The sequence below is a fragment of the Sycon ciliatum genome, chromosome 1 (assembly GCF_964019385.1).
Source record: "Sycon ciliatum chromosome 1, ocSycCili1.1, whole genome shotgun sequence".
Classification (NCBI taxonomy): Eukaryota; Metazoa; Porifera; class Calcarea; order Leucosolenida; family Sycettidae; genus Sycon; species Sycon ciliatum.
This window is the reverse complement of record NC_088643.1, coordinates 83,470,245-83,496,767: the sequence shown is the minus strand read 5'-3', so window position 1 is coordinate 83,496,767 and position 26,523 is coordinate 83,470,245. Positions and strand designations below refer to the sequence as shown.

At 46.6% G+C, this 26,523-nt stretch overlaps 2 protein-coding genes across 4 annotated transcripts in view; one reads left to right on the top strand and one right to left on the bottom strand.

Annotated features, from left to right (window-relative positions):
• The window catches only part of LOC135805923 (translation initiation factor eIF2B subunit epsilon-like), a 31,792-nt gene extending 19,608 nt beyond the window's left edge, over positions 1-12,184 (bottom strand). Inside the window, exons 1-8 of the mRNA XM_065320044.1 lie at positions 11,955-12,184; positions 9,694-9,827; positions 9,160-9,265; positions 7,949-8,031; positions 6,661-6,738; positions 6,383-6,482; positions 5,193-5,273; positions 1,039-1,116 (exon numbers count right to left, since the gene is read on the bottom strand). Coding sequence (XP_065176116.1) covers positions 1,039-1,116; positions 5,193-5,273; positions 6,383-6,482; positions 6,661-6,738; positions 7,949-8,031; positions 9,160-9,265; positions 9,694-9,827; positions 11,955-12,095 — 801 coding nt within the window. The 5' untranslated portion in view covers positions 12,096-12,184. The remainder of the gene's footprint in view (positions 1-1,038; positions 1,117-5,192; positions 5,274-6,382; positions 6,483-6,660; positions 6,739-7,948; positions 8,032-9,159; positions 9,266-9,693; positions 9,828-11,954) is intronic.
• Positions 12,185-14,269: 2,085 nt separating this feature from the next.
• LOC135805920 (uncharacterized) overlaps positions 14,270-26,523 on the top strand; it is a 47,926-nt gene continuing 35,672 nt past the window's right edge. Inside the window, exons 1-5 of one of the 3 annotated variants that reach the window (XM_065320041.1) lie at positions 14,270-14,795; positions 18,743-19,031; positions 22,750-22,838; positions 23,529-24,246; positions 24,677-25,126. In XM_065320041.1, coding sequence (XP_065176113.1) covers positions 14,566-14,795; positions 18,743-19,031; positions 22,750-22,838; positions 23,529-24,246; positions 24,677-25,126 — 1,776 coding nt within the window. In that variant the 5' untranslated portion in view covers positions 14,270-14,565. Of the gene's footprint in view, positions 14,796-18,739; positions 19,032-22,749; positions 22,839-23,528; positions 24,247-24,676; positions 25,127-26,523 lie in introns of all 3 variants that reach the window. The other 2 variants (XM_065320042.1, XM_065320040.1) reach the window with 2 other exon arrangements.

Genomic DNA, 26,523 nt, shown 5'->3' with positions numbered 1-26,523 from the left:
ACACACACACACACACACACACACACACACACACACACGTGCGCACACATGAACACATGCAAAGAAAAAAAAGAAGAAAAAAAGGACAGCGCTTATTACCAGGTAGATTTAGTCACTTGTTGACAAATGAGAAGGCTGAGTTTTGCTGGATTCAGTGGCATGTACACAATGAATACAGGTCAGACCTCGCTATAACGACCCCCGCTATAACATAAACCTTACTATAACGTACACATGTGAATGTCCCTGCCGAAACCGCAACACTTCTGTACAAAATTTCCTCGCTATAACATAATCCGCTATAGCGTAATGTTCGCTATAACGCACTGTTTGCTGGGTCCCGGGCGCACGGAGACCTCAGCATAACGTAAAAACTCGTATAAAAATGACTATGTACACGGCATGCATGCCTTCTCGCGACGAATTCGAGACTGAGCCGTCCACCTCGGAAGCAGGGAGTAGTAAAATACTGGTATTTTACTACTCCCATTACTTTTTATAGGCTCTAATCTTGTCACATGTACAAGTACACGCACTGCATGACTCTTGTCACCTCTTTGCTGACAAGCCTGTACACATGTACACATCTTTGCTAGTCATCATCATACTTGTATGTAAAACAGTACAGTTGTAATCAGTAAGTGAAGAGTGTCATTTTGACATACATATTGCATATTGGTGTGCCCAACTCACTATAACATAAACCTCGCTATAACATAATTTCTCCCATCCCCCAGAGATTACGTTATAGCGAGGTCTGACCTGTATACTGTTTGTCTGCAGGGCTATATGAGGGCATACCCGGTAGTACACAAGGTTACCAATCTACAACCACACACTCCACCGCTCTATTGCTGAAGAGAGGCACAGCAAACTGCACAACACAGTACAGAGTACTACTAGACTATAACATTACTGGCAACGTTGTGTGCGTGCGCGTGAGTACACGATTATAGCATGACGAAATCTGACAGACACACCAGCAGTGATCCATTAGCACACGAGTAAGATTTGTCACAAGGACACTAAACAGCATACCTCCTCATGAACAAGAACGCCCTTGATGAAGTCATCTCGGCAAGAGTAATCAAAGTTGTCCGTAAACAGCTGTGGTACCTGCAATATTTGCCAATGCACGGCAGCAAGAAACCAGGGAGACAAAGGAAGTCAAAATAAAATTCTAATTCAACAGAGTCGTAGTCAAAACAAACAAGACCCCCCCCCCCCCCCCCCCCATGCTGCAGCCTTTTAAGACTCAAACAGGTTCCATTTCTTTGGTACTACGTTATTTTCTTTATCCTTTTCTGGAAATCTTGGTCCTTTTCGGGTCTTCTTGTTCAGGTTTTCTTGTCGTTTGTCTTTTTATCTCTTTGTCTTTCCATCGAGTGATTGTTGGAACCAGGTTGCCTACGATGTCTCCTACGACCCTTGTGTGAAGTAATATTGAAGAGCCTTGTTGGCCACATTTTTTGGCGACCACGCCAGGATGGCATCGTTAGTATTATTAGGCGATCTGGACGCCATGTTTATCAGAAACGGTACAGCGTATGGTTATAAGGAGAATGACCTGAGAGAATATGTCGATGCTCGTTTGGCTGAAGTTAGAGAGCGAAACGAACGAGCGGAACACAGGTCCTTGGCCCAGCTGCGGGAGGAGTATGATCAGAAGTTGGCCGACATCAAACGTGAGGTCGAGTCGGTATCGCAAGCTGAGGGTCCGCGGAGCAGACTGGCGAGTACCAGTAGTGTTAATGGTACGAGTCACGTGACTAAGCGTACGACTATCAAGATGCCGAAATATGACAATCGGCAGTCGATCACCACGTACCTCGAGTTGTTCTAGGACGTGGCCACCCAGAAAGGGTTTACCAAGGATGAGTGGCTGATTAGACTGAGAGTGGCGGTGGTGGGGACACGACTGGAGAAGTCATGTAACGGTTGCCGTCGTTATGATGACGCGAAGAGAGACTTGCTGCTCGCCTTCGGCAAGACGCCGGAGAAGGCCTGGCGAGCGCTCACCACAACTCATCAGAACCCGGAAGAGTCTTTTTACCAGTTCTGTGTGCGGATGGCACAAGATGTAAGCCTGTGGGCCAAGCTCACAGGTGGTGTGGACTGTAGTGGTGGCACGGATGATGATGATGGTGAGGCTGATGACGATGGATTCGACGCAGCAGATGAGCGCGTCATGGGCGCCCTGATCAAGCAGCTGGTGCTGGAGGCAGGGAGTCCTGAACTCAAGGCGTTTATGTTTGAAAGGAAATGTTACTCGATGACATTTGGTGAATTTCAAGCGGCAGGTACGTCGTACCAAGAGGCACATGGCCGAGCACGTGGGCCCGCGTCAAAGCCCAAGCCCGCACTGGAGGGTGACATAGTGACAGCGAAGTCGTTTCGAGTTACCGTGGATGCTGCTGAGCGAGACCTCGGCGACCTGGAGTATCAGGAGCGCCAGAAGTACGTAAACCAGAACTGGTTGTGCTGGAACTGCTTGAAATGGGGACATCGCCAGGCTAGATGCAAGGAGAGCGCCAAGTGCAACAAGTGCAAGGAGAAGCACCACCCGCTACTGCACCCACCCGGGAGGACTGTGAATGCCGTGTCATTCCGGAATGAGGATGTGCGCCTAATGACGGCAGTGGTTAAGGTGGTTGGACCCACCGGGAGCAGGAAAGTCCGAGCAGTTGTGGACCCAGGTTCCCAGGCATCCTTTGTTTCCACAGCACTGGTTTCGGCCGTTGGAGCCAAGACCCTCAGCCGTCAACGAGTGCGTGTGCAGGCATTTGGACATGACGAGTCCATGCAGTCAATGTCAGTCAAGGACATCAACCTAGTGACGACCGAGCGCACCATCAAGGTCGAGGCCTTTGAGCAAGAGTCGCTGAGTTTGTCTCTGCCGAAACCATCTGCAGGCTGTGTGCAGCGTTGGAAGGAGAGAGGAATAGCGCTGAGCGATGTGGCTACACCTGGTGTCTCGGATGGGATCCATTTAATGATCGGTGCTGACCACGCGTTTGACCTCTTCCAAGAGAAACGGCAGAGTGATGGGGAGACTGTCTGGCGGACGGACTTTGGCTGGCTGATTCTTGGGCCAGTGTGTGAGCCTGCACCCGGGAAGTCAGCAACGCGCACGGTGGGAGTTGTACAGTCTCAGATCGACCGACTCTGGGAGATGGAAGCGCCTGTGGGTCAGTCCAGCAACTGGCCAGCTTTCCCCATTGCCGTGGAAGACGGTCGTTTCAAGGTTGGGCTCTTATGGGCCAGTGAGGAGCGTCCACCGGACAATCGGTGGCAGGCGTTGGCAGCAGCGAATGCGCAGCTGAAGAAGCTGGGCACAGACACCCCGGAGAGGCAGCGCTACGACGCAGTTTTGCTGGCTGAGTACATGGCGCTAGGCGCAGTTGAAGTCGACCCAGACCCGGAGCAGGATGGGTATTATATGCCTCGCCATGCTGTTTTCAAAGCTGAGCCGACAACAACAAAAGTCCGAGTTGTCTTCAACGCCTCAGCAGCGCTGAAGTGTAGGAAATCCCTGAATGATGTTCTGGACCCCGGTCCGTCTCTCCTACCGAGTATTTCTGGTTTGCTGCTGCGTGTCCGAGAGCGGGAAATTGCGATGCAGGCAGACATACGGAAGGCCTTTTTCATGGTTGGCCTGGAGGAAGCTGACCGTCGCTACGTCCGGTTTCTGTGGCCCAATGAGAAGGGTGAGATGACCACGTACCGCCTCACCCGTTTGCCATTTGGTGTCAATTGCTCTCCGTTTATTTTGACTGCAATCCTGCAACACCATCTGGATGCCGAAGCAGAGCAGCTTGATCCCAAGTCACGCGAGCAATTGAACCACCTACGTGAAAGTCTCTATGTTGATGACTGCGTGGCCAGTGCATCCACTCCACAGGAAGTTGACGAATTCCGCGCGCAGAGTGTTCACAGCCTGAGTACTGTCGGCATGGATTTGCGCAAGTGGCGCATGAGTACTGATGAAGCCGCAGAAGAGTCTAAGGTCCTTGGCTGTACCTGGACGGTAACTGACGAGCTGCGCTTTCCAGTCGGCAAGACGGATGATGTCAAGTTGCCCTGGACGAAGCGCACGCTACTGAAGGCGGTAGCTTCTATTTACGATCCACTCGGAGTCGTGTCTCCATATTCGCTGCAGGGCAAGATCCTGATGCAGGAACTCTGGAAGCTGGCACGTGGTTGGGATCAGCCGCTGAGTGCAGAGTTAGCGAGTATCGCTATCAAGTGGTGGCAAGACCGTCATCTGCTCCCATCGCTATGTTTCCCACGTTGGCTAGGTGATAGAAGCGACGCGCCTGCAGTGCACCTGTTCTGTGATGCATCGGAGCTCGCTCATTTTTGGTAGGAATCGGAGAATCCTCTCTCCGGTGAGAAGGCAGTATTGCCTGTGCCCTGAGCGAATTGAAATAAAAGAATACAACAACATTTCATCATTCGTATGAACAGTACATGGGTGCACACACACACACACACACGCACGCACGCACGCACGCACGCGCGCGCGCGCGCGCGCGCGCGCGCGCGTGCGTGCGTGCGTGCGTGCGTGCGTGCGTGCGTGCGTGCGTGCGTGCGTGTGTGTGTGTGTGTCATTGCAGCAGCGTATGTGGCAGGTGCTGCAGGTCAAAGAGGGGCTTTCAACTCCACAGCTGAGCCAAGTATTTCAGAGCTCTCACTGGATGCTAACCTGCAAAGTGTGCTGCGTACCGTACTCAACCAACCTACCGCATGTCTGCCGGCCCCTCGTATGAGGGGACATGTGACCGTCTTACAGCAATGTTCAGGACAGGACAGGGCAGGCATGTGTGTGCATGTATGTGCATGTGTGTGTACGTGTGTGTACGTGTGTGCACGTGTGTGTGTGTATGTATGTGCGTGTACATACATACGCATACAGTCAGACCTCGCATAACCGCACACATCCGGTTTCCACAAAATTATCCGGATAGGCGAGGGAACCGGATAATCAAACACACATAGTATGTATGCATGACATATGCTGTAAATCGGTAACCAACGATTTTCTTCCGGATGGCGAGGGATCCGGATAAAAGAAGATCGGATAAGCGAGGTCTGACTGTATACAGAAGTAACTACTATAATAATAGTAGTACTTCAAAGCACAAATATCACTAGCACCTGAGAACATGTGGAACACAACATAGTGAACATACCTCTGGTGAGCAAATACTAATATGGCAGTCCAGCACATCAAAGCGCAAGTTCGCGCTAACGTCTTCCCTATCAAAGATATCCTGTTGTGCACGTAGGGAAAGAGGAGCAAATGAACAAACAAACCCATGCACACACACGTAGTACGATCCGCACACGAGTGAGTTGAAAACGGGGTAAAACCATGGCCATGGCAAGTTGTTATGAAAACCATGGTACTGGGGGAAAGGAAGAACCTCTCGGGGGAAAATTGGCAAAGCCGTGGCCGTGGGCCTCGGGGCGTTTGTCAAGGGAAAAATCCCATGGCTATAAGGCGTGCATGCGTAGACCTTGTCTTTGGTGAGAACTCTGAACCCTCGTTGTTACTTGTACGAGGGCATCACAGCCTGCATTTTCAGACAGTCCTCATTGGAAAATCGTGCATGGCGAATGCAAAACATAGTACAGAATGTACTACAAAAATGCAGTACGGTTATTTTTTTTAATTCCCCGCCACAAATTCATGGCCAAACATGCGGCCAAGGGAAAACTGACCACAGGTGTGAACAGCTCCACTCCGTTGACCAAAGGTCTGAACTTTTACCTTGCCCCGTGACCTCAGGTTTCCCCGTGAGTGTGAATCCCCTATAAGACTGCATTCGTTTTTGTGTACTTAGTAGAGTAGAGCAGATGTCGGGAAAAAAGACGGTAGATGGTAGTTTACAAACGCAGATCTACCCATTTCGGTAGAACGTCAATTTTACAGTACGATTTACCATACTTTAAGGAAAACAGAGCTCTCGTGGTCACACAAGTCCAGAAATACTGTACCTCTACCGACTTCTAGCCTCAAACCTGGAGACGGTACAGGAAAGTAGAGTCTACCTTTCGGGAAAAAAAAACATGTACCGAAAGAAGTGGTTTTCTACCCAAACCTGTAGATTAACCTAAGCTAGGGTGTCGTCATCCCAGCAACGGCCGTTCAACATTCTCTTCAGACTTTAAAACTCACGCTTCCTGTGGATCCACACAGGTGGCTGGTGTGACGCAGCCCTCACTGTAACCCACCCACTTCACAAACAAACTAGCACGCGGGGGAAATATGCGTTACTCATACATTCTCTTGGTCTCCCTGGAAACGAGACCAGCTGGCGCCGTGCATTGCATAGTTTCATTGACCAGCATAATGTAACAGGCAATACTACTAACTTACCGTTGGTAATCCCATTTTCTTGCTCCGTCCGATATTGAAAAAGTAGAGAAGTTGATCAGAGGCAGCCTCTATTGCCACAACTATATCGTCCTCATTCGGTCTGCACAGGCAAGGGGCAAAGCATGGAAAACCATGGTGATTACATGAATTCAGGAGCCAAGCAACTGGATTTGCCTCTTTGCATCACAGCACTTGCATTTCGAAGCCCATATCATCCCCCAAACAGAACAAAAAGTGACCCAGAGGGAACAGCATGTATCAGCTCAACAGAATCATACTGCCTTGTGGAATGATGTGGCGGGGCTTCCTTTACGATGAGAGTCATAACCGATGTCTTGGAAATAGCTCGACGAGCTCTACATAGAACACCAGAAACAGGAAAAACATGATACATTTTCACTTTCATGAAGGGTGCATCCGGTGTGCTGAAAGTTCTCGAATGCCACACGGGCAGAGCTCAGTTCAAAAGAACAATGTGTAAATGGCTATTGTATCGGGACACCACTGCACTATATATCGACCTCTTCTAGGTTTCCATCACCATAGGATTTTACCCATGCGAAAGTTGTTTGGGAGGCCAAAAAAGTTGCGTCATTATTATTTCCATGCTCATGTCTTCGCTCGATCGTTGTGAATATCTTTTCTCCTACCTGTAGTGTCATTGGCTTTCAGACTTTGTGGTCCCGAACTTCATTTTTGGTAAAAAATAAAATAAAATAATGTAAAATGAAGAGTAATGGAACGAAAGGCCTAGTCGAAATTACGGCTTCTGTGCTTCGTGTGCTGATTTGCTTTCCTCCAACCAAACGTCTATTCAATATTGTCAGTCTGGTGCTAAATTGTGCATGTCTGACTGTTCAAAATCTGGTCTACTAAGTAGTAGTTGGTGGACTCTTTAACACAGAACTTGTGCCCCGCTGTTGCCCATGTTTTCTATAAACTAAAAACAAACCCCTGTCAATTTGACTGATATGATAAGAGTATCAAGGAAGGCTGATATCATTGAGTGGATTGTCAGCATGGATCGAATTGGTTGTGTCGTAGCTCCTGCCGTAAGCGAAGTGGACTACAAGACGCCTAGCCTAACGTATCTACGTATCTAACCGAGGAGACGAAGAACAAATTGCACGCCATAGAGATGCTGCTGCTACTCCACAGAGTCAACACAGTCTGCCAGTGCTGAAGTCAAGCTTGCGAGTTCTGGTTTCAATCCCCGCCATACGGACGCATGAAGAGTCGCATCCAAGATTTAGGGTTGGATCGTAATCCACATGCCGCCATACTCCAACAACAACTGCCAACGCTTTGAAGATCACACCAAACAAGAATGTTTGAGCAAGTCACATGAGCCTAGGTTTTGAAGGATTGAACATCCTAGTAGAGATGTTTCACTACAGGTCCTGTAGTGGCGACGCATGGAGACTTAAACCGGTATAAATAACGAAAAGCAACTGCACAAACTGTACCGTAGCTATGACCGACGCAGAACGGAATGCAACACCCAGATGCATTAACATTGCACCAGTGTTAGAACAAAAATCAGCAGCAAGAGCAGTGCCAGCTTACTTGTGTGCAGTGAGTGCAGCGCGGAGGTTGACATTCGATACAACATCACCAGACACCAGGACAAAGTCGGAACGAATCAATTGCTGCAAAGACAAGAGAGAAGATGCAGAGAGCAGACAGCAGACGTCAAGGGTGGGAGCAGCAGGGGCGTCTTGCCTCACAAACTGTACTTGTGACACAACTGAATGTACAGCGTATCGATACGCCACCTACAATACATGTACAGTCAACTTCGCTAATAACGACTGCGGATATAACGACAATTCGCGAATAACGACCGAATTTCCATGCCCAGAGCAAAGTCCCATCTAACTGTATACATTTTACTTCGGATATAACGATTATCTGAATAACGACAATTCGCGTATAGCGACATGCTTTTAGTGCCCAGAGGTCATATTCACTGCTTGAATAACGACTTTCTGGGCTTTTGACAGCTATTTCAAGTACCTGTCAGTCAAGTACATGTACCTATCATGCAGAAGTACCAGAACCTATGGTGATGGATATTATTATAGGCACACATGCAAGAAAATGCAGCCAAGGGGGCCGGGGGGGGGGGGGGGCTTTTTCTTCCTTTTTTTTGTTGGTTTCAAAATTGTTGGATTTACCAGCACACCTATATGTATACAATGTACATGTAGTTGTACATGATTGTACAGTAATCATCGTACATGTACATGTCCCTGTAGATGGCTCAAAAAGGCATATTTTTCAATTGATTTCCCTTGCATATTGAATTTTTAGTTCCTTTCAACTGCAGTATGAAAATAAAGTACACATTGACATAGAGCAAGAAAAGAGCTTGATTTTGATATGCATGTCATACTATACAAAATATGGGTTCACATACATTCAAATGGGACTTCGGTTATAAGGACACTTCGCGAATAAGGACACTTTTCTGATGCCCCGCCGAATGTCGTTATTGGCGAAGTTGACTGTACAGCAGTATTACAGACAGTGAGTCGGCTCTCTCCTCTCTAGAGGAACAATGCGAGGGGAGGGATCACTCATAAAGTACAAGCACAACGATCGCTACTCTAGTAGCATCGTAGTAAGAAGGAATGATAGTCTGAAAGTAACATCCAAGGCACAACCTAGCCCAAGGGGTAACACCACATATAATCATCCACCGCAACAATTATCAGTAGAGTTCAAAGCTGCAATGCTGCCAGTGCAGCTGTGCAGCAGTCCTAGCAACAGCTTACTTGTCTTTCCAGCTCTCGCAAACAGTCGCCTGCTGACATTCCACTGTTCTCACCGACACAGACTACATTGATCTCCACCTTGGTGGCCTTGATATGACGCTTCTCTCTGCAAGAGATGAACATGCAAATGCTGTCAACACAAAAGGCGTGCAATAACAGGGTGGCAACGGTGCACGCTGCAATAACAGGGTGGCAACGGTACACGCTGCAATAACAGGGTGGCAACGGTGCATGCTGCAATAACAGGGTGGCAACGGTGCACGCTGCAATAGCAGGGTGGCAACGGTGCACGCAGGACACCTGCACATGAGAGTGTTCTTAGATTCGTGTCCAGGGCGTGTACGCCGTCCTGAAGCGAGTGCGAAGCAAAACACATTACAACAGAGTACTGGCGCAGTACTGCTTGCTCTGGCTCTCTGGCGACCCAGTGGCCTCAGCATGGCTACTGACTTGTGAGTATGGGATGATACAGATGAAAAGAAGAATGACAACAAAGAACAGGCAGGCTACGCGAGAAGCAGCTAGCACACTCACTTTAATGTGTTGATGTGGGTTCGCACCAGGTTGGCATGGGCACGGCAGACGACAATGATTTCTTCGACGCCAGAAGACACAAGAAACTCAAGCGTGTAGTCGATGAGTGGGCGGTTAGCTAGAGGAAGCAAAGCCTGAAGAAAATGAGATACAGGCAAGCAGTGCCAGTGGTCAGTGACAAGCAGTGCGGCCTGTGTGTAGTGTAGTTTGCTCACACACAATATCTTAATCCAGTGGGCCATGGACTACACACAACAGGAGACAGCAACACAGACACCAAGAAGCCAGCGCAACGTCAATGTGGATCACTGGCGATTGCAACGGCCGAGTATCCCGGTTCGCCGAGGATCTTACATTACAGAAGTATGCTGATTCGCTCCGCCAGAAATGGTGCTGGGTGGCAGCAGACCCAAACGCAGTTCTTCCCTAAGTACATTCTACATGTATTGAGTTTCAAAGTTTTCTCCCAAAGCACGCATTTTCCACTTTCATACTTCAACTTGCCAGTCTATGGATTCACCGTGAAGACCCTCTCGAGATTCATGAAACACGAATGCCATGCATTTGGGGATGGCTTGCATGTGTAGACCATTGTGCTCATTGCAGCTTGCGCATGCCAGCGCTATGCGATCCAATACCCAATCTCCACTTTGGGGGAAGATTGGTTAAAAGCTACCAATGCATAAGCCAAGTAAGCGCACATGGAAGTCCATTGATTCACCACACATGCATGCTCATTAGACATGATAACCGACTACGGAGTACAGGATACAGGAAGCTTATATTTTCATTTCGATTTTCTATTCGTGGTGTGAAAGAGAAAATTTCCACCAGATTTATCCAGACTTCAAGTTGAGTCAAGGTTTGAGTACTGCACATCGTCACATCACTACTTTCAGTCCGTTCGTTTGAAACTCCCCCACAACGTTGCTGAGAATTTAACTCGGATGGAGAGCCAAGGATCAAAATTAAGAAGAAAGGACCAAAGGTTTACAAGTTCCCCGCAGTTGTCCAACACTGGCAATAAAAAGCTTGATATTGATGAGTCAAAACGTGCAACAGTTAGCACTGCTGTGGTACTGATATTCAACAGTGTTGGACAACTACGGGTAACTTGTAAACCTCTGGTCCTTTCTTCTTAATGTTGTTGAGAATGTACTCAAGGCCTCATTCAAGAAATTACCGTATCAAAAATGGGAGCGCGAGTTTCAAAATGTGAAGTGAATGAAAAATGAAAATTATGGTACGAAGAGCCGGGAGCGCGAATTCTGAAAACAGAAAGAACAGGAATGGAAACCCACTAAGAACAAGGAATTGATAAATTTCGGTGCAAACCTCCATCACCGGTGAATCCTTTCGCTACCGTATTGCCAACGTGGAGCCCGATGCGCGAGCAGACATCCGGGTGCGGGGCTTTTGGACCCATAGTCGCAATGCACTCTTTGATACGAGGGTGTTTTATCCCCACGCATCGAGCTATCGGTCCAAGCCCATCGCATCTGTTTATCGCAAGTTGGAAGGTGCCAAGAAGCGTTGAGTATGGTGAGAGAGTCAACGAAGTTGAACATGGCTCATTTACACCACTGGTCTTCTCCTCTTGTGGCGGAATGGGTCCAGACGCAAACATCGTCGTCAAGCGGATTGCTGATGCTCTTGCTTCCAAGCGAAAAGAGAGCTACAGCAAGGTCGTTTGTTGGATGCGTTGCTCCTTGGCTTTCTCTCTTGCCACGTCTGCCATGTGGTGTGTCCGAGGATCACACTCCGTTCGCCGTCGTCACTTCGACCTCGTCCAGGCTGAGGCTCGGCATTAGACTGTGTTCACAGCCATTTTAGCTTCCTTGGTATTACTATTAGACTGTGTTCACAGCCATTTTAGCTACCTCGGTACTAGACTGTGTTCACAGCCATTTTAGCTCATTTTCTTCCTGTTGAGGCTGTGCTTGTGTTTATTTTGCCCGTACAAGAGGCTTGGATATTCTTGTAAAAAAACTATTTTTCAAAGTGCACTGAATCCCTTGCAACCAATTCATTAAAAAAAGATCGCTCTAAACACACACATACGGTCTCTGAACTGTAATTAAAAAAATTCTCCATCAATATTTCGGCCCTGGGCCATCATCAAGATTGAAAAAAAAAACTAAGCTATAAATTCAAAACCTAGGGTACCAGTTTCTAATGAATGTACTCTAGTATCTGCACTGCGTGATAGGAGTAATTCAGCGAATCAGACAGCATGGAAATATAACAATCAAAATATTTACCCTTGGCTGCTGCACAGTGATAGGCAAGAAGCGAAAATTGAAGCTGTCAGCGACAACTACAGCTTGCACGATATCCCTCTGCTTGTTGTCGCCAGCTGAGGACGACCCCAAGCCCTTGCCTTTAGTCTTCTTCGGAGGCATGTCGGAAACTAACACAGTTCAAACTTTACTTTACGAAAACACTTCTGTGATTTTAGTTCGTACAGTGACAAGAGTACATTGACTGTTGACTATGTACAGTACTGAAAATATTCAATTATTATTTCAATGAACCACACACGTGACGTAGATTCTACGTAGCCTCGATCGTAGGTCTACACCACGTAGCTAGACCCACATAAACATGCACCAAGTCTGACCAAGTCTGCATGCAGTGCATGTGTAGGCATGGAGTGTACACTGTACATACACCACCTAGTCCTTACGTCATGGCCTACATCAGGGAGTAGTAAAATACAAAAAAAAGTATTTTACTACGAGGTGATTTGTAATAATTTTACATGAAAGTAAAAAAGGCTTTCATTCCGTTGCCCTGGCGAGTTTTGAAGTGTGCATGGTCTCATTTTGTCACTCTGTATGTCCTCTATCCATATATGAACTTCTTGAAAGCACAACACAAACATGAGAGACACAGCGTGGGGTTGCTTTGCATGCATTTTTTCACCCAGAAAAAGTGTGTACAAAATTTTACAAGTCAGTAAAATAGGGTCTAACATCAACAAATATGACCTAAATGTGTCAATAAGCTTGCAATGGTAAATCAAGATACATCTGAAGCGAGTCACATGCAGAGAAAGCAGATTGGTTTTGCAGGTTGCTCAACATATTGGTTTCTCACGGTACGTCGTCAACTCCCGTTCAAACGGTAGGTAATCTTTGACCGCCTACCGGCATTGTAGAGCATGAGCACGCAGACCTTATCTTGCTGCTCCATTCTTTCAACTTGCTATTCATCGTCATGTGTGAAACAACCACACTAATCAAACATACCAGCCAGCCATGATGCGTTCCAGCCGTCCCACGACAGTGTGCCCCCGTGCATCTGAACGACAGTGCACTTAACCAGCACCTACTGACAGTGTCGGAGCTTCCATACTCTCCAAGACAAGTGCAGTGACTCCTTCACCTGATTCATATACTTCTGTGTTGGAAGAAGACTGCAGACCACCCCCAATGGGTGCTCCGCCGTCAACACCCAACATACATTCATGCCACATCATTTCTGCATTTGCTATTTGCCGTCATGAATCTCTACCAGCACGTCTAAGGTAGCAAGCTGAGTTTCATACGTAGATCTACTGACCAGCTAATTATTTTACCTGTACGCCATAAGCATCAGCAGCTTCGAACTTGGATTTGAATCACCTCAAGTTCATGACGGGTGAGTGAAATACACCTACTGTCAAAATTGCAGTTTCTGACCATCACCTTTTTGGCTAATCTCTTCTTCAGCCCTGCTACTCTTGACAGTGTGGCAGACTCAATACCGGCCTCGGGGACCAGCCTAGGGTTTCCACCTGCCGTAGAATATGCTCTCTGGCTCTTGGACGTCCTTCAAGTATCCATTGAGGGATATTTTACCTCATTGACCACAAATTCACGAATTTCGATCCATGATTGATAACTCACAAGGCCGTGGAAGAAAACAATTCCGCAAAACGCTGCTGATGCTTACAAACTACAATACAATGGCAACTCATTTGTCTGTCGAACTAACAAAAACAATTCATGGGAAGAATGCAATCGCCCTCAACAATGCTATTTTACTCGATTTGTAAAATAATATGCCATGTAAAATTTTTACAAATCACCTCGTACTCCCTAGGCCCTGGCCTACATGATCTGACGTCGACTCATGCTTTACCATCCCAAAATAATTAGTTTTGCTCTGATCGGTGATTTTTTCACTTCGGCGCTAGCGCGCTGCGTAGACTCTTTCATGAATTCAGTCTATGCATGCACTAGTCTGTCGACTGTGATGATGTCTGACTCTGAGATCAAGACAAGAAAATTCTTATCTCTAATGACTCTATTCTTGCTGAGATAAGATGCATGACACACACAAACTACATTGTACAGTAATACTTGATGAAAAGAAGGGAGTACTCGAGTGACGGTATGTGTAGACCATGGTAGACTGTAGCCTACTTGTAGTTGTAGGCTCCCTGATGAAAAGGAAACACAAAACGTGACGAAGACAAGTCCTTGACTTGAGCTTGACAATGACATGCTCTCACGATTCTGACCAACAGCGTCAGGGCTCTATTTGATCTACACTGCTACAGTACAGGCGCTACACTAATACAGTTTGGAGGACAACAACTAACTTACTTACTTGAACTTAGTACATGTATGTAAAAAGGAAACTGGCCTTGAATTAATGATCTCTACCAAAACGAGCCAAACTAGCTCTAGTCAAAGCTAGTTTGTTCGTGGGTGATCACATGTGTTCGTACTGCAATCTGTTTGAAAGAAAAGATATTGGTTCACTCACTCATGGATGGACTCAATTTACCTCTACTAGCTCTAGTCTGAAATCAATGGCATTACATGAGTTTTACAGGGATACTAGTACTTAGCAGTCAGAGACTTTTCAACGAGGAATTTCAGAATGGCTGGAGACAACAACGAAGTGAAACTGGAGGAGATTGTACTTGGTGTGCAAGATGTATTTCCGAACATCAGTCAAGATCGCATTAGACGGGTTTGTCAACATTACGTTGCAGAGAAGCTTCCCCACCCCCTTGGAAATGCCGTGGATTATTTTCTGTCACATCCCGAAAGTGGACCATTGGACACACCGGGAAAGCCAACGACATCTGTACCAATTGTGCATTTGAGGCAAGTTATTTTGTATGTTGAGATTTACTGGAACGATTCTCTGCCACCAGGTGTTAGCCCTGGCAGTGCAGTATGCTTCACTTCACCCTCTACTCACTCACAGATATATTCATTGTCAAAATGTAATGCTATGCCTATGGTGCTGATGCACACAGACCCCAGGGGCGTAGCCAGGATAGTGATCAAGGGGGGTGCCACGAATTCCCCACACAAAAGTACAAGTACATGTGCATGCATTAATGTTGCTCCTTTCATACAATTATTTGATCCGCGATACGGGGGGGGGGGAGCAAAATTAGCCCCACACTTGACGCTGAAGATCCATCAGTGAATGGCAAACCTCCAACCAGGGAATAGTAATATGGTATTTTACTACAGTCAGACCTCGCTTATCCGGTCCTCTTTTATCCGGATCCCTCGCCATCCGGAAGAATATCGCTGGTTACCGATGTGCCACGTACGGTACGCATACAACATAACCGGACCTCGCGATCCGCATACCGGTCCATGATTTTGTGTACAAACTGGTTGAAATGTGTATGAAAAGCTTTGTCGTATCCGGTGACACGTGGCTTGCAGAAGCTTGAATCAGGGAGTTTTACAAACAAATGAGGTCCTTTTACCAGGGAGCCGTACACATACCACTATAGGTATGTGTGGGGCTCCCTTGTCAAGGACCTGCTGGCTGCATGCGGATAGCACTCAGTTCCATGCACTTGTCATTTTTCTCGCTTGTTTTACGTATCGTGCACGCTAGTTGTACTGTATAGGACCCGTATACATGTATGTACGATGCCATTCCTTTTGGTATACATGTATGTACGATGCCATTCCTTTTGGTATACATGTATGTACGATGCCATTCCTTTTGATGTGCCACATTCATAGTATGTGTGTTCAGTTATCCGGTTCCCTCGCCTATCCGGATATTTTCGTGGAAAACGGATATGTGCGGTTAAGCGAGGTCTGACTGTACTCCCTGTTTCCAACTAATTGTTAGGTTCACGATACTCACCTTTGTTCCCTTTTCTAACCTTTTCTTCCGTTGGCCTGGGTAGCTGGATTCGCGCTCTAGTACATTCATTTCCATAGCTACCCAGGCCCTTGATAAGCTCGGACTTGGACCTTTCACTCTCTTTCTTTTCATCGAACCTTGAGACCTTGAGAAGAGTTCTTGACCTTCGTCCTCTGTGACTGTCCGCGTGTGTGATCCGGTGATCCTTACATAATGATGAGCTAGTCCTGGATGCTGCTTTATCGAGAATCATCACACTATTTATCGAAGAGTTGGTGGACAAGCCGTTGATTATCCACTCTCATTGTAATATCAAAAAAGTATTCTTTCTAGACCAAAGAGTGGTATATTTGATAAATAAAGATAGAAATATTTACAATACTTCTCCAGACGTTTCGTTGTTCTGAACATCGTCAATGGATAAAGACACACACACACACACACACACACACACACACACACACACCTCTTGCCAATTCTGCCCACCACATATACATCAACACCTATTGCTGATCCACACCCTACCTAGACTCTCTCCCACATTTATCAACCCGACGCTTCCATTACGCCACTCCACCTTCTACGCACATCAACACCTTCTACCAACCTACACTTCTACCCGAAGGGTGTACTCCTTACCACCTGTATCGACCCGCACCTAACCTTCACCATTAACTTAGATACATGTATTTCCCACCTTCACCATCTCACCTCATCTCACCACTATCACTCCCTATTAACCCGTGCCACCACCCAAAGCCCTCCATTCTTTATCCACTGACGATGTTGTTCAGAACAACGAAACGTCTGGAGAAGTATTGTAAAAGTATTTCTATCTTTATTTATCAAATATACCACTCTTTAATAGCAATGAAAAATATCAATTGTGCACTCATAATCATGTATAAACAATTAAAATGAAACAATTCCAGAACGTTTTCGTGTGACCATCATCAGTGGAACATCGTCACATAGTAAGAATCACTAAAACAACCAGTTATATAGCTAGAGTAACATGAAAAGAAGCGTGAGAATGCAGCACAGCTAGCGGTTATGCATAACGCGTGTAGTGTGAACCTTTGCAGTGTATCTGAGAATGGTAGCAGTAGATGAATGTGGCAGCTGTGAGTGCGTGTGAACAAAAACTGGTGAGTGCGTATTATTTAAAAAGTGTGAGTGCTACAACATTTTCTTTTTGCTTGCATAGAACAGGGTCACGTGTGCATCTACTGCTACCATTCTCAGATACACTGCAAAGGTTCACACTACACGCGTTATGCATAACCGCTAGCTGTGCTGCATTCTCACGCTTCTTTTCATGTTACTCTAGCTATATAACTGGTTGTTTTAGTGATTCTTACTATGTGACGATGTTCCACTGATGATGGTCACACGAAAACGTTCTGGAATTGTTTCATTTTAATTGTTTATACATGATTATGAGTGCACAATTGATATTTTTCATTGCTATTTTACGACTGTTGTCTCCTCGTCGGTTATTTAAATACCACTCTTTGGTCTAGAAAGAATACTTTTTTGATATCCATCGAACTTAAAGTCAGCTTTTTCAACCCGTTTTCTCTTTGTTGTGTTTGATAGTGCAGTAGGGCGTCCTTGATCAAACATACACTATTTTCCCCACAAAAACCACAAACTGCACTTCAACGTTACTTTCACGGGGTGTTGAGATGCGGCAAACTCCGGAAACTGTGAAGCTGGTTCGCATTCGACGGGACACGACCTAACACAACGGGAGTTGACGGGGCGCTCATAACGGCGTCGAGTATGAATATCGGGAACGGCAATGCGTCAGTATGATCGTACCTGTCGAGATGTGATGGACGAGCTGGAGTTGCTCGGCTTTCGATGCGGATGCGGGAATGGAAGCGTACAAAACGGCTGCATTTGAAGTGTGAACAGGCGTTGCCGTTGTGTAGTAATGCACGCAACGACAACTAAATTTAATACTTTGCTAATTTGATCATTTCAAACACTATGCATCCCAGAATAACCATGATTCCGAATGGTTCACACAACCGACCTGAATTTGGCCAGCTAGGATTTCATAGTTAGTACCGTATTATCCGGAGTATAGTGTGCATTTTAGATGGGTTACTGTAAGAGTTGAATCTCTAACGGGGCACAAAGTCTAGCGTTTTAACGAGAACAAATCCATCGTTAACTCAAGAAATGTTACACATATGTTATTCCTTCTCTCCTCTATACTAGAGGAATAGAAGACAGGTGTGTGCTGGCAGGGTCGTTAAACTTTGTGCCCCTAAGTGAGAATTTGCAAATCGCTGAACTTTCGATTCATCGCACTTTCAACTCTTACACTATTTCAAGCTCGAAATCATGGGTGCGCGTTAAAGTGACGCTTCAGCGGCTTTACTCCGACTATGAAAACACACACACTAAGCCACCTCCATGTTGACTGTCAGGTCTATGCTGAGAACACGAACTGTAGGCTCAACCTACGCCACCACTGCCTGCTCTGCTACTGTAGCATCTCTGTGCTACTCGCACCGGGTTCGTTGGTCCTATCTACTCAGCACTTCTATTTTATGCGACATACCGTATTTTCCGGAGTAAAAGCTCCACTGGAGTATAAGCCGCACCCCCATTTTTTGGCACTAAATACAGACATCTAACCCATTTATCACCGTTAATTTGATCATCGGAGTATAAGGCGCACCCCCCCCCCCCCCCTTTGGTGAATTTTGAGTGTTCAAAGTGTGGCTTGTACTGCGGAAAATACGGTAAGTCACTTACCCTATGCAAAGTCTCACTGTATTCCCTTTCATTGTCTTCTGAAGATTGCTTGTGCGTGGAACTCGAGCAGAGAGAGAAATTGTTCTGCTCTAGATCTTTGTGCTAAAGACGGTTTTTGTTGCTGTTCGTGTTTTCATGTGTTCGGCTGTTTGTACAGTAGTGATTCGGATGACGACATCAGCATTCTTGTGCCGCCACCAGGTGCTGCACAGCATGGACGTGCTCATGCTGTGCCGGTGTGCAGCAATGCAGCAGTAGACCTTGGCATGCCGACATCGGTGCTGTCATCAACAGGAGTGTCCTCCAGTATTACGGTGGCCACGTCGACGCCGGTGCGGTCGTCTAAAGGAGCCGCCTCCAGTGTGGCGAACACGCCGACTAAGGTCGGGGTTGCATCAAGTACTGTTGCCAGAAGCACGCCACGGCAAGCGCAACAGCTGCATCTCACTGTGAGTACACACTGTAAGGCTGTGTTTACACGAGAAGTTTCAACCCCTGCCGGGTTCAGCCAGCCCGGGTTGAAAGTCTGTACGATAGACTAAATAGGTCGGTGTTTACATGAAGACAGTTGGCCCGGGTCAAATACTGACATGCTGCCAAAAGTCCACTTCTAGACTCCTGTATGGTCACGTGAATACTTTCTCACGGAATTTGCCTGTGCAGTGCTGTTCAAACCTGGCGCGAGGTACGTACAGTAGTACGATTTCTCGATTTCAACCCTCCCCTGGGGGGTTTGAAATCAACCCGGGGCGAATTTTCAACGCAGGTCAAGCGCAATGCATCATGTAAACGTGCCATTCAATCTGTGTTCATGGCGAGTTGAAACGCCTCATGTAAAGCCTAAAAGCCATTATTCTAATGAGCCGCAATTATAACGATATCCTAAAATTGACTGGCTTACGTGTACCAAAGGTAACGGATTCTCGCTCATTCTCAACGCTCACTGGCAACAGTATAAGTATCGATTCTGGATATTTTAAAAACTTTTTCTATTTTAGCGACATAATTCTCCTTGCTAATTCGTTAGATTTAGCACTTTGTTAGGGGCCGTCCGTAATTACTAATTATCGATCAGCACACGAAGCACAGAAGCCATATGATTTCGACTAGGCCTTTCGTACCATTACTCTTCAAGTCGAATACAATGGTGATTAACAAGGTAGCAAGCAAGTCCTTATTACCGGTACTTTGGCGGTCAGAGCATTGACAAAAATAGCACTTGAAAAAATAGCGCTAGTGGCGCCAACAACATATTTGGCGGTCAGAGCATAGACCAAATAGCACTTTAAAAGATAGCGCTAGTGGCGCCAACTACACAGTGAGACAATGAAACTGGTATTCTGTGCGTTGAGGAGAGTTTCGTTTTGAAAATTATTGATAGCTGAAACATCAATCCATTCTAGCTGTAAAGTCAATATATTTTTCGTTGAACGGGGTGGGTGGGGGAGGGTCGTAACTAAGCTTTTTCATTCCGTGAAAATTATCGATAATGCCGGATGGCCCCTTATATAATCTGCGGACAATATCAATATTTCAAGCGGTAGTTTGGAGGCGGTGAAAATAGTTTCGCCATCTATACCTTCGCATGCAAATATGCCATATGCTTGTCGTTGAGGGGATAGTCGGTTTTATCTGCTTTACTGTTACTAAACTCTTCTGCAAGATTTGCTAATGCTGCTTGGCATGTGTCCTTCTTTGCATCACTCACTGGCACGCAGCGCTCCAATTGGTCGTTTGTAAGTTCAAATTCTGCCTGCACAAGCTCCTTGTCCATTCTGGAACTAGGGGGGACTCCAAACTTCAAGCCCCTGCACAGTACATCTTTCTCGATATTTGTTAGTGTAACTCCAGCCAAGTTAAGTAGGTGGGAGTGTTTCAATTCGTTTGAGCCCTTCTCGTAACGCACCTTCCTCCTAAGTGCATCGTCAAACTTACTTCTGATCCGGCACTGTAGTCTTGAGGTCTCGTTGATGAGCCTGGCGAACCTGAAGCGGTCCAGCACGCTGATGCTTCGATTGACTTCATGAAGAACATGGCGGTACTCAAGCCAGCGGTGGTCCTCTCCAGTTCGTCCTTGAAAAAGGCGCGTTCAATTCTCCATTGCTTCTTGGCCTTGACTCGCTGTACCCACTTCTTGATGGAGCGGGGCGCAACGCCACACGTGAGGCAGTTCCGTAGAAAGCTGGCATTCTCACGACCACGGATGATCCGGCCGTTGCACTTCAAAATGTAATTCAGGTCTTGAGAATTAGTCGGTGGTCCAGTCGCCGTTTTAAGTATATAAGGCTTTTACAGTACATGCTCGCAAGTGTAGTCGCCCTGGTCACTTCCTCAATCAAATGGTCTTGGTCCAAAGATGCTGCGACAAGCCATTCCCTAATCGAACAGCCTGCGGATTTGGTGCTGGGACTTACCAGGGTCATGGCAGGAATGCTGTACACTGTGCATGCAAATTGATTGAAAATATACTGACAAGCAATGCATCACAGCATCCTCGGACCCAGATCATTTGAATTTTGATTGTAGTAGATAGTACATGTACTCTGTTCCCATGGAAATGAATACCGTGCTTTTCGGTGTATACGCCGCACTTGAGTATAAGCCGCAGCCAGATTGCCAGATTTTGTTGCAACGAAATACAGGCATCTACCCTGTTTATCACATCTACCCTGTTTATCACATCTACCCTGTTTATCACGGTTAATTTGACCATCGTAGTATAAGCCACACTGCCTTTTTTGGGGGGGGGGGTGAATTACTGGTGTTTGGAGGGGGGGGGGGTGAATTACTGGTGTTTGGAGGGGGGGGGGGGGGGTGAATTACTGGTGTTTGGAGTGCGGCTTATACTCATGAAAGGAAGACTATTTCCGATTGAATCGTTTCTTGGTTGGAGGGAAACAAATCAGCTCTCGGAGCACAGAAGCCGTATAGCACTCATGCGGCACTCACTCTCACTTCACTATTCAAGCGCGTGCAGGGAATAATTTACTTTCAATCTTTTGCATAGTAGTTTTGCTATGCAAAATCAAACTTGAATAGCAATTCAAAAATGTTGCAAAGCAATTTTCTTCAACACTTGACGACCGTCCTCCTGGAGAGCTGATCAGAGTGCAAGCTCAGACCACAAGTACACTGTTACACCTTGGTTGCAAACCTAGCCTGGTGCCAGGATGCATAGCTCAGCACTTTCGAAGTTTCGTGCATCTATTTTATCCGAAAGAGACACACCTGGCATGTACACTGTGCATCATAGGCAGTGCTGCCAAATAAATTTCGCCCAAAATCGGACACCCTTCACCGCCACATGGTGCGAATTTTTCTCCTCGGCAATTTTTTTACAGAGAATTCAAAATATCGCCTAAAATACCATGAAAATTCGCTTCGTTGCCATGGTAACCCCAGAGTTGTCATGAATTTTGTAATGATGAGTATGGTCGCACACTGACTCTGTACAGACTGTCAGTGTACATGCCATCCAGCCTGATCCAGGCATGTTACTTTGCACTTCCACAGCCAAGCGCTAGCCTTTTTAGAAGCAAATGTACAGTGATTTGTGCCTTCAGTTGCGCTAAAAAGTGAAAGTACAGGACTTCTGCATAGGAAAGTAATGATCTCCGACAGTTTGGCTGCTTTTCGGACGTTTCCCTTTTCGGACCGGTTTTCGGAAGAGCCTTCAAAAATCGGACACTGTCCGAAAAATCGGACGGTTTGGCAGCACTGCATAGGGTACAGGGAAAAATCAATATGCATCGCAGTTTTCTGCGACACATTTCTGAAGTTGCTTCGCACCTCAGAAGAATTGCATAGCAAACTGCGATGCGATACCGGTTAAATTATTGCCTGGCGTGCGCGCAACAAATCTCACCTTGCTGTGCTGGAGGCGGTGTACATTGCCAAGCTGAAACCTGAACTGTGCGTGTAAAAGAAGTATGTGCGAAAGTTCTCACTGTTTTGACGTTGTAGTACCGTGGTCCCCACTGTTGTTTGATAATATTGATTGTTTAACTATGTAGTTGGTGCCACTAGCTCTATCTTAGGTGCTATTTTGTCACTGCTCTGACCGCCAAAATGCCGGTTATAAGGACTTGCTTGCTGCCATGTTAATCTCTGATCATTTTTTAAAGTTGCGTTATCACAGTGGGTTTTTTATTCTTACCCTGTTCTCAGCCGCAGACAAACAGCACAGTTGTACGCAAATCGGTGGCAGCGAGCACATCAACTCCAACCAGAGGCATGGATGCGGCAAATCCGAATACGTGAGTATGCACTTTATTCATGTAGTTGACGTGATAAAGTCACACTGATTCTTGAGAAGGGAGATGCCACTTTCCTCCAGTCCAGGCCCAATAAACTCCCCTGATAAATATCCAGTTACTCTCGCAGAGTCCTTTTAGGGAAGATATTGAAGATACGAATCGTTGGTGCAGGTAGGTCTAGAGGTCAAGCTGTCCATGCCTTGATCCTTCAGTTTGGTGGTGTATCTATCTACACTTTTGACCTGGTCAGTCTGACTGACTCGGACGCGAGCCGTGACGTTTGTACCTCTCTGTTATAAGTCAAGGTTGTGGACAGGCAGCGCATTCATGATTGTACTTATCGTAATGGGTGCAGTGTCCATGAAGCGCTTTTTGGCTGCCTGGTCAACAATGCCCTAGTTTACTGTGCTGCTGCTGCTGCTGCTATTCCATATTGTCTATCCTGACCTCCATTGCACGGCAACTGATCCCGGATTGTTGGACGACCTGGCCAAAGCTAACTGTTTAAACTCTCAAATCTCGGCAATACCGTTGTACGTGTACTTTGTTATGCTGAGGACAATTGTCCTGCCAAGGTTGCTGTGATTGACCAAAGAGCATACCTCCGTTACCAGTTGTTAATTGTGACAGCTGCTGCTGCTGGGTTTTATGCGTGGTGGTGGTATGATTATATCCCCTGTTTTTCTCCAGTGTTGGCATTGGCCGTACATCTATCGATTCTGCACAACACCCCGAGCAGCCTTTATTGCAGGAGGATTTGCACGAGCGGGTTGAGGTTGGTGCTGCACTTGCTGCTGTTGCCACGTCCGAACAGTTATCTCCGTTATTCACTGGTGATGCGACGGATGGCGCGATGAACAGACACTACAACCAAGTTGGTGCAGCGATCACTAGAGTGAGTACTCTTACTACTGGTGTTGCTGGTGCTACTGCTACTGCTGGTGCTGGTCCTGGTGTTGCTGGTGCTGGTAATGTGCGCCCCAGTCTGTCATATCGTAGCTTCGCAGAGCCTGCCATGACTGCCACTAGCATGACACGGGACACTTCTCAAATGGCGCGTGCGTCTAATAATCCACACCAGGGCGGTCTTGTTTCCCCAGTGTATCCTCCTGCCCAAAACCTAGAAGATTTTCTTCTGGCTAGGCCAGCGCAGGGTGAAACTGGACGAATGCCACCGCTATTAAGAAAACCGCTTGCTGTTGGTAAGGATAAGGATGTCATGGTCACTGCCAATCCATTCCAAGGCACTAGTGCCACACTGCCGAGTCCTGGTCGCTTTCCACAGCCGCTGCTGCCAGTGCGTGCAACCTTACCTAGGCCAGTTCGAGCACATATGCCAGGAGAATTCATGGACAACCCCATTGCCACTGGGTACATGCCACCCTGTCGTAATCCTACACGCCCGCCGGTAAGCTGTTTTTGGTTGTATTTCCTTATGTCCGGACTCCTTGTCAGCTGGCTGACACGTTACGCTGTGTTTATACTAGTAACTGAATGTTTGTTCATCACTTACAAGCCACAACCAGTCCACTATTAAATTGGAGAAAAAGACCTAGATGTACTGGCACCATAGTGTAATGACTGCTCGAGGCGCTTTGGATTTGCTACATGTACTTGGTGTGGGGCAGTGGTATGAATCTGCTGCAGTATTCTGGAATGAATGGAATTATATCCGATTCCCCTCATAGCCATGTGGCTAGGCCAACTCTCACATCAACTGTATGGTTATGTGTGAATTTCGTTCTAGGAGGAAAGCTGTGGACATATGACATTTAGTCACGTTAACTCTGTACGCTGTAACTACATGTGCGTGTATTTGCCGCACCCTTCTGCATTAGGAACTGGAACATCGCCGGAGAATTCAGCAACTCCAGCAAACCTTGCAGCAGAAATTGAATCAGCGGCATCAAGGAGCAGAGGGACCGTGGCAGGACCTGGAGCAACACCAGCAGGAAGCAGACCTGCACCTGTATGCAGCACAACAGTTGCAACAACAGCTGCAGCGGCAACGGGAACTGCAACAACAGGAACAGCAGCAGCGGCAGCAACAGGAACAGCAGCGGCAACAACAGCAGCAGCAACAACAACAGCAGCAGCTACAACAAGTGCAACGGCAACTGCAGCAAATTCAACCCCACCAATTTCAACTGCCTTTGTTGGCTGGTGCAACTGCTGTTGCGACCCCAGCCCCTACTGCTCACCTGGATTTGGAAGCTGGCGATAATGAACGTGTGCAACCTGTTGCACAGAAGCCTGCATTTTACATGCATGAAGTCAAGCAGCGAGTGGTAAGTGTAGCTAGAGTACATGACCCCCAAACGTGTGCAACTTCAGTCTATGGGGTCTGCGACGGCAGAACTTCACGTCACATGACAAACCCGTGCACTTTTTTTTATTTGCACCCTGTGCATGATAGATGCCGGGTTGTATGCAAACCCTGCTTTGGGCTCAACTCTCTGTTGGTCACTTTGCAGTGTTTGTCAGGGTAACTTATTGATCCATGTCATGTGATGTAAGTTCTGCTGTTGCGGCACAGGGTAGAGATTGTACAGGCAGTTGTACACTCGTGGGGGTTATGTTCTCTTGTGAGTAGCTATCCAACGAAATATAAATAACTATTAGAACGATGAATAGTAATAGAGAGGCGGACATTGAACGTAACAAAATAATATAATGAATCTGAAGATCCCTGGTTCGAGTCTTGGTGGCAACACGCCACTTTTTCTCAGACTCTTCCCTTTTCAGCACCCTCAACCAATGAAAATCTGAAGTTTCCTAATTGATTTTCGTGAGACACTCATCAGGGAAAGCCGTATTAACAATAACAGCTGAGCCGGGTGAACATGTGAGAAGTGTCTAGGTGAGGTGAAGGTGTGATCAAGGGCGAAAGGAAATATAGAAAGGGGGAAAGAATGGTGCGAATGTAAGAGGTGCCTGACTGTGTGTGAGGGGCATAGGTGTATGTGTATGCATGTGTGTGTGTGTGTGTGTGTGTGCGTGGGCGTGCGCGTGCGGGTGCGGGTGCGTGTGTGTGACCCCTAAACGAATATAATATAAATGTTTTCCCTGCCTAGCTACATTGTATTATTGTTGAGACAGCTTTCCCTGGTGAGTGCCTCCTGAAAGAAGGACTGTAGTGTTACTGCATTGCATGTTGATTTTGCTTGGCCAGTACAATCCTTCTGATGAGATGGCAAAACTTTGAAATAAAATAAAATTTCACGGTTCGCATGAGACTCGGCCAAAGGCCCAGTTTTCCGCATCTGCATCCGCAGGAACGCCACCACCCTCCATTATTTAAAAAATTCTTTTTTTATTTTTGTTACAATCACTGTCCACTTCTCTAGTACTATTCATCGCTCTAATAAAGCTCTTGTGTATTGACCTATACTGTTGAGTGTTGACACGAGCTACTCGCCGGACTGCCGCGGCTTAGGTTATAACCGATAAACAGACTGACTGCTAGAGTAGTAGTTAACCGTTAAAGGGGAAGTTAAGGCAAAAATTAAAATTTCACCAGTTGTAGTCTTCGGGGTGCTGAGTCGAATGGTCTTGGTTCGAGAAAGCTGAGACGCTCCCTTCCTACTTGAATCCCAATCGAACTCGCGCACTTCCACCGAAACTGGGTGACTGCGCCCTACTAGATGGGGATTTGTATGCAAAATCTCACTAAAAGCGCCATTTC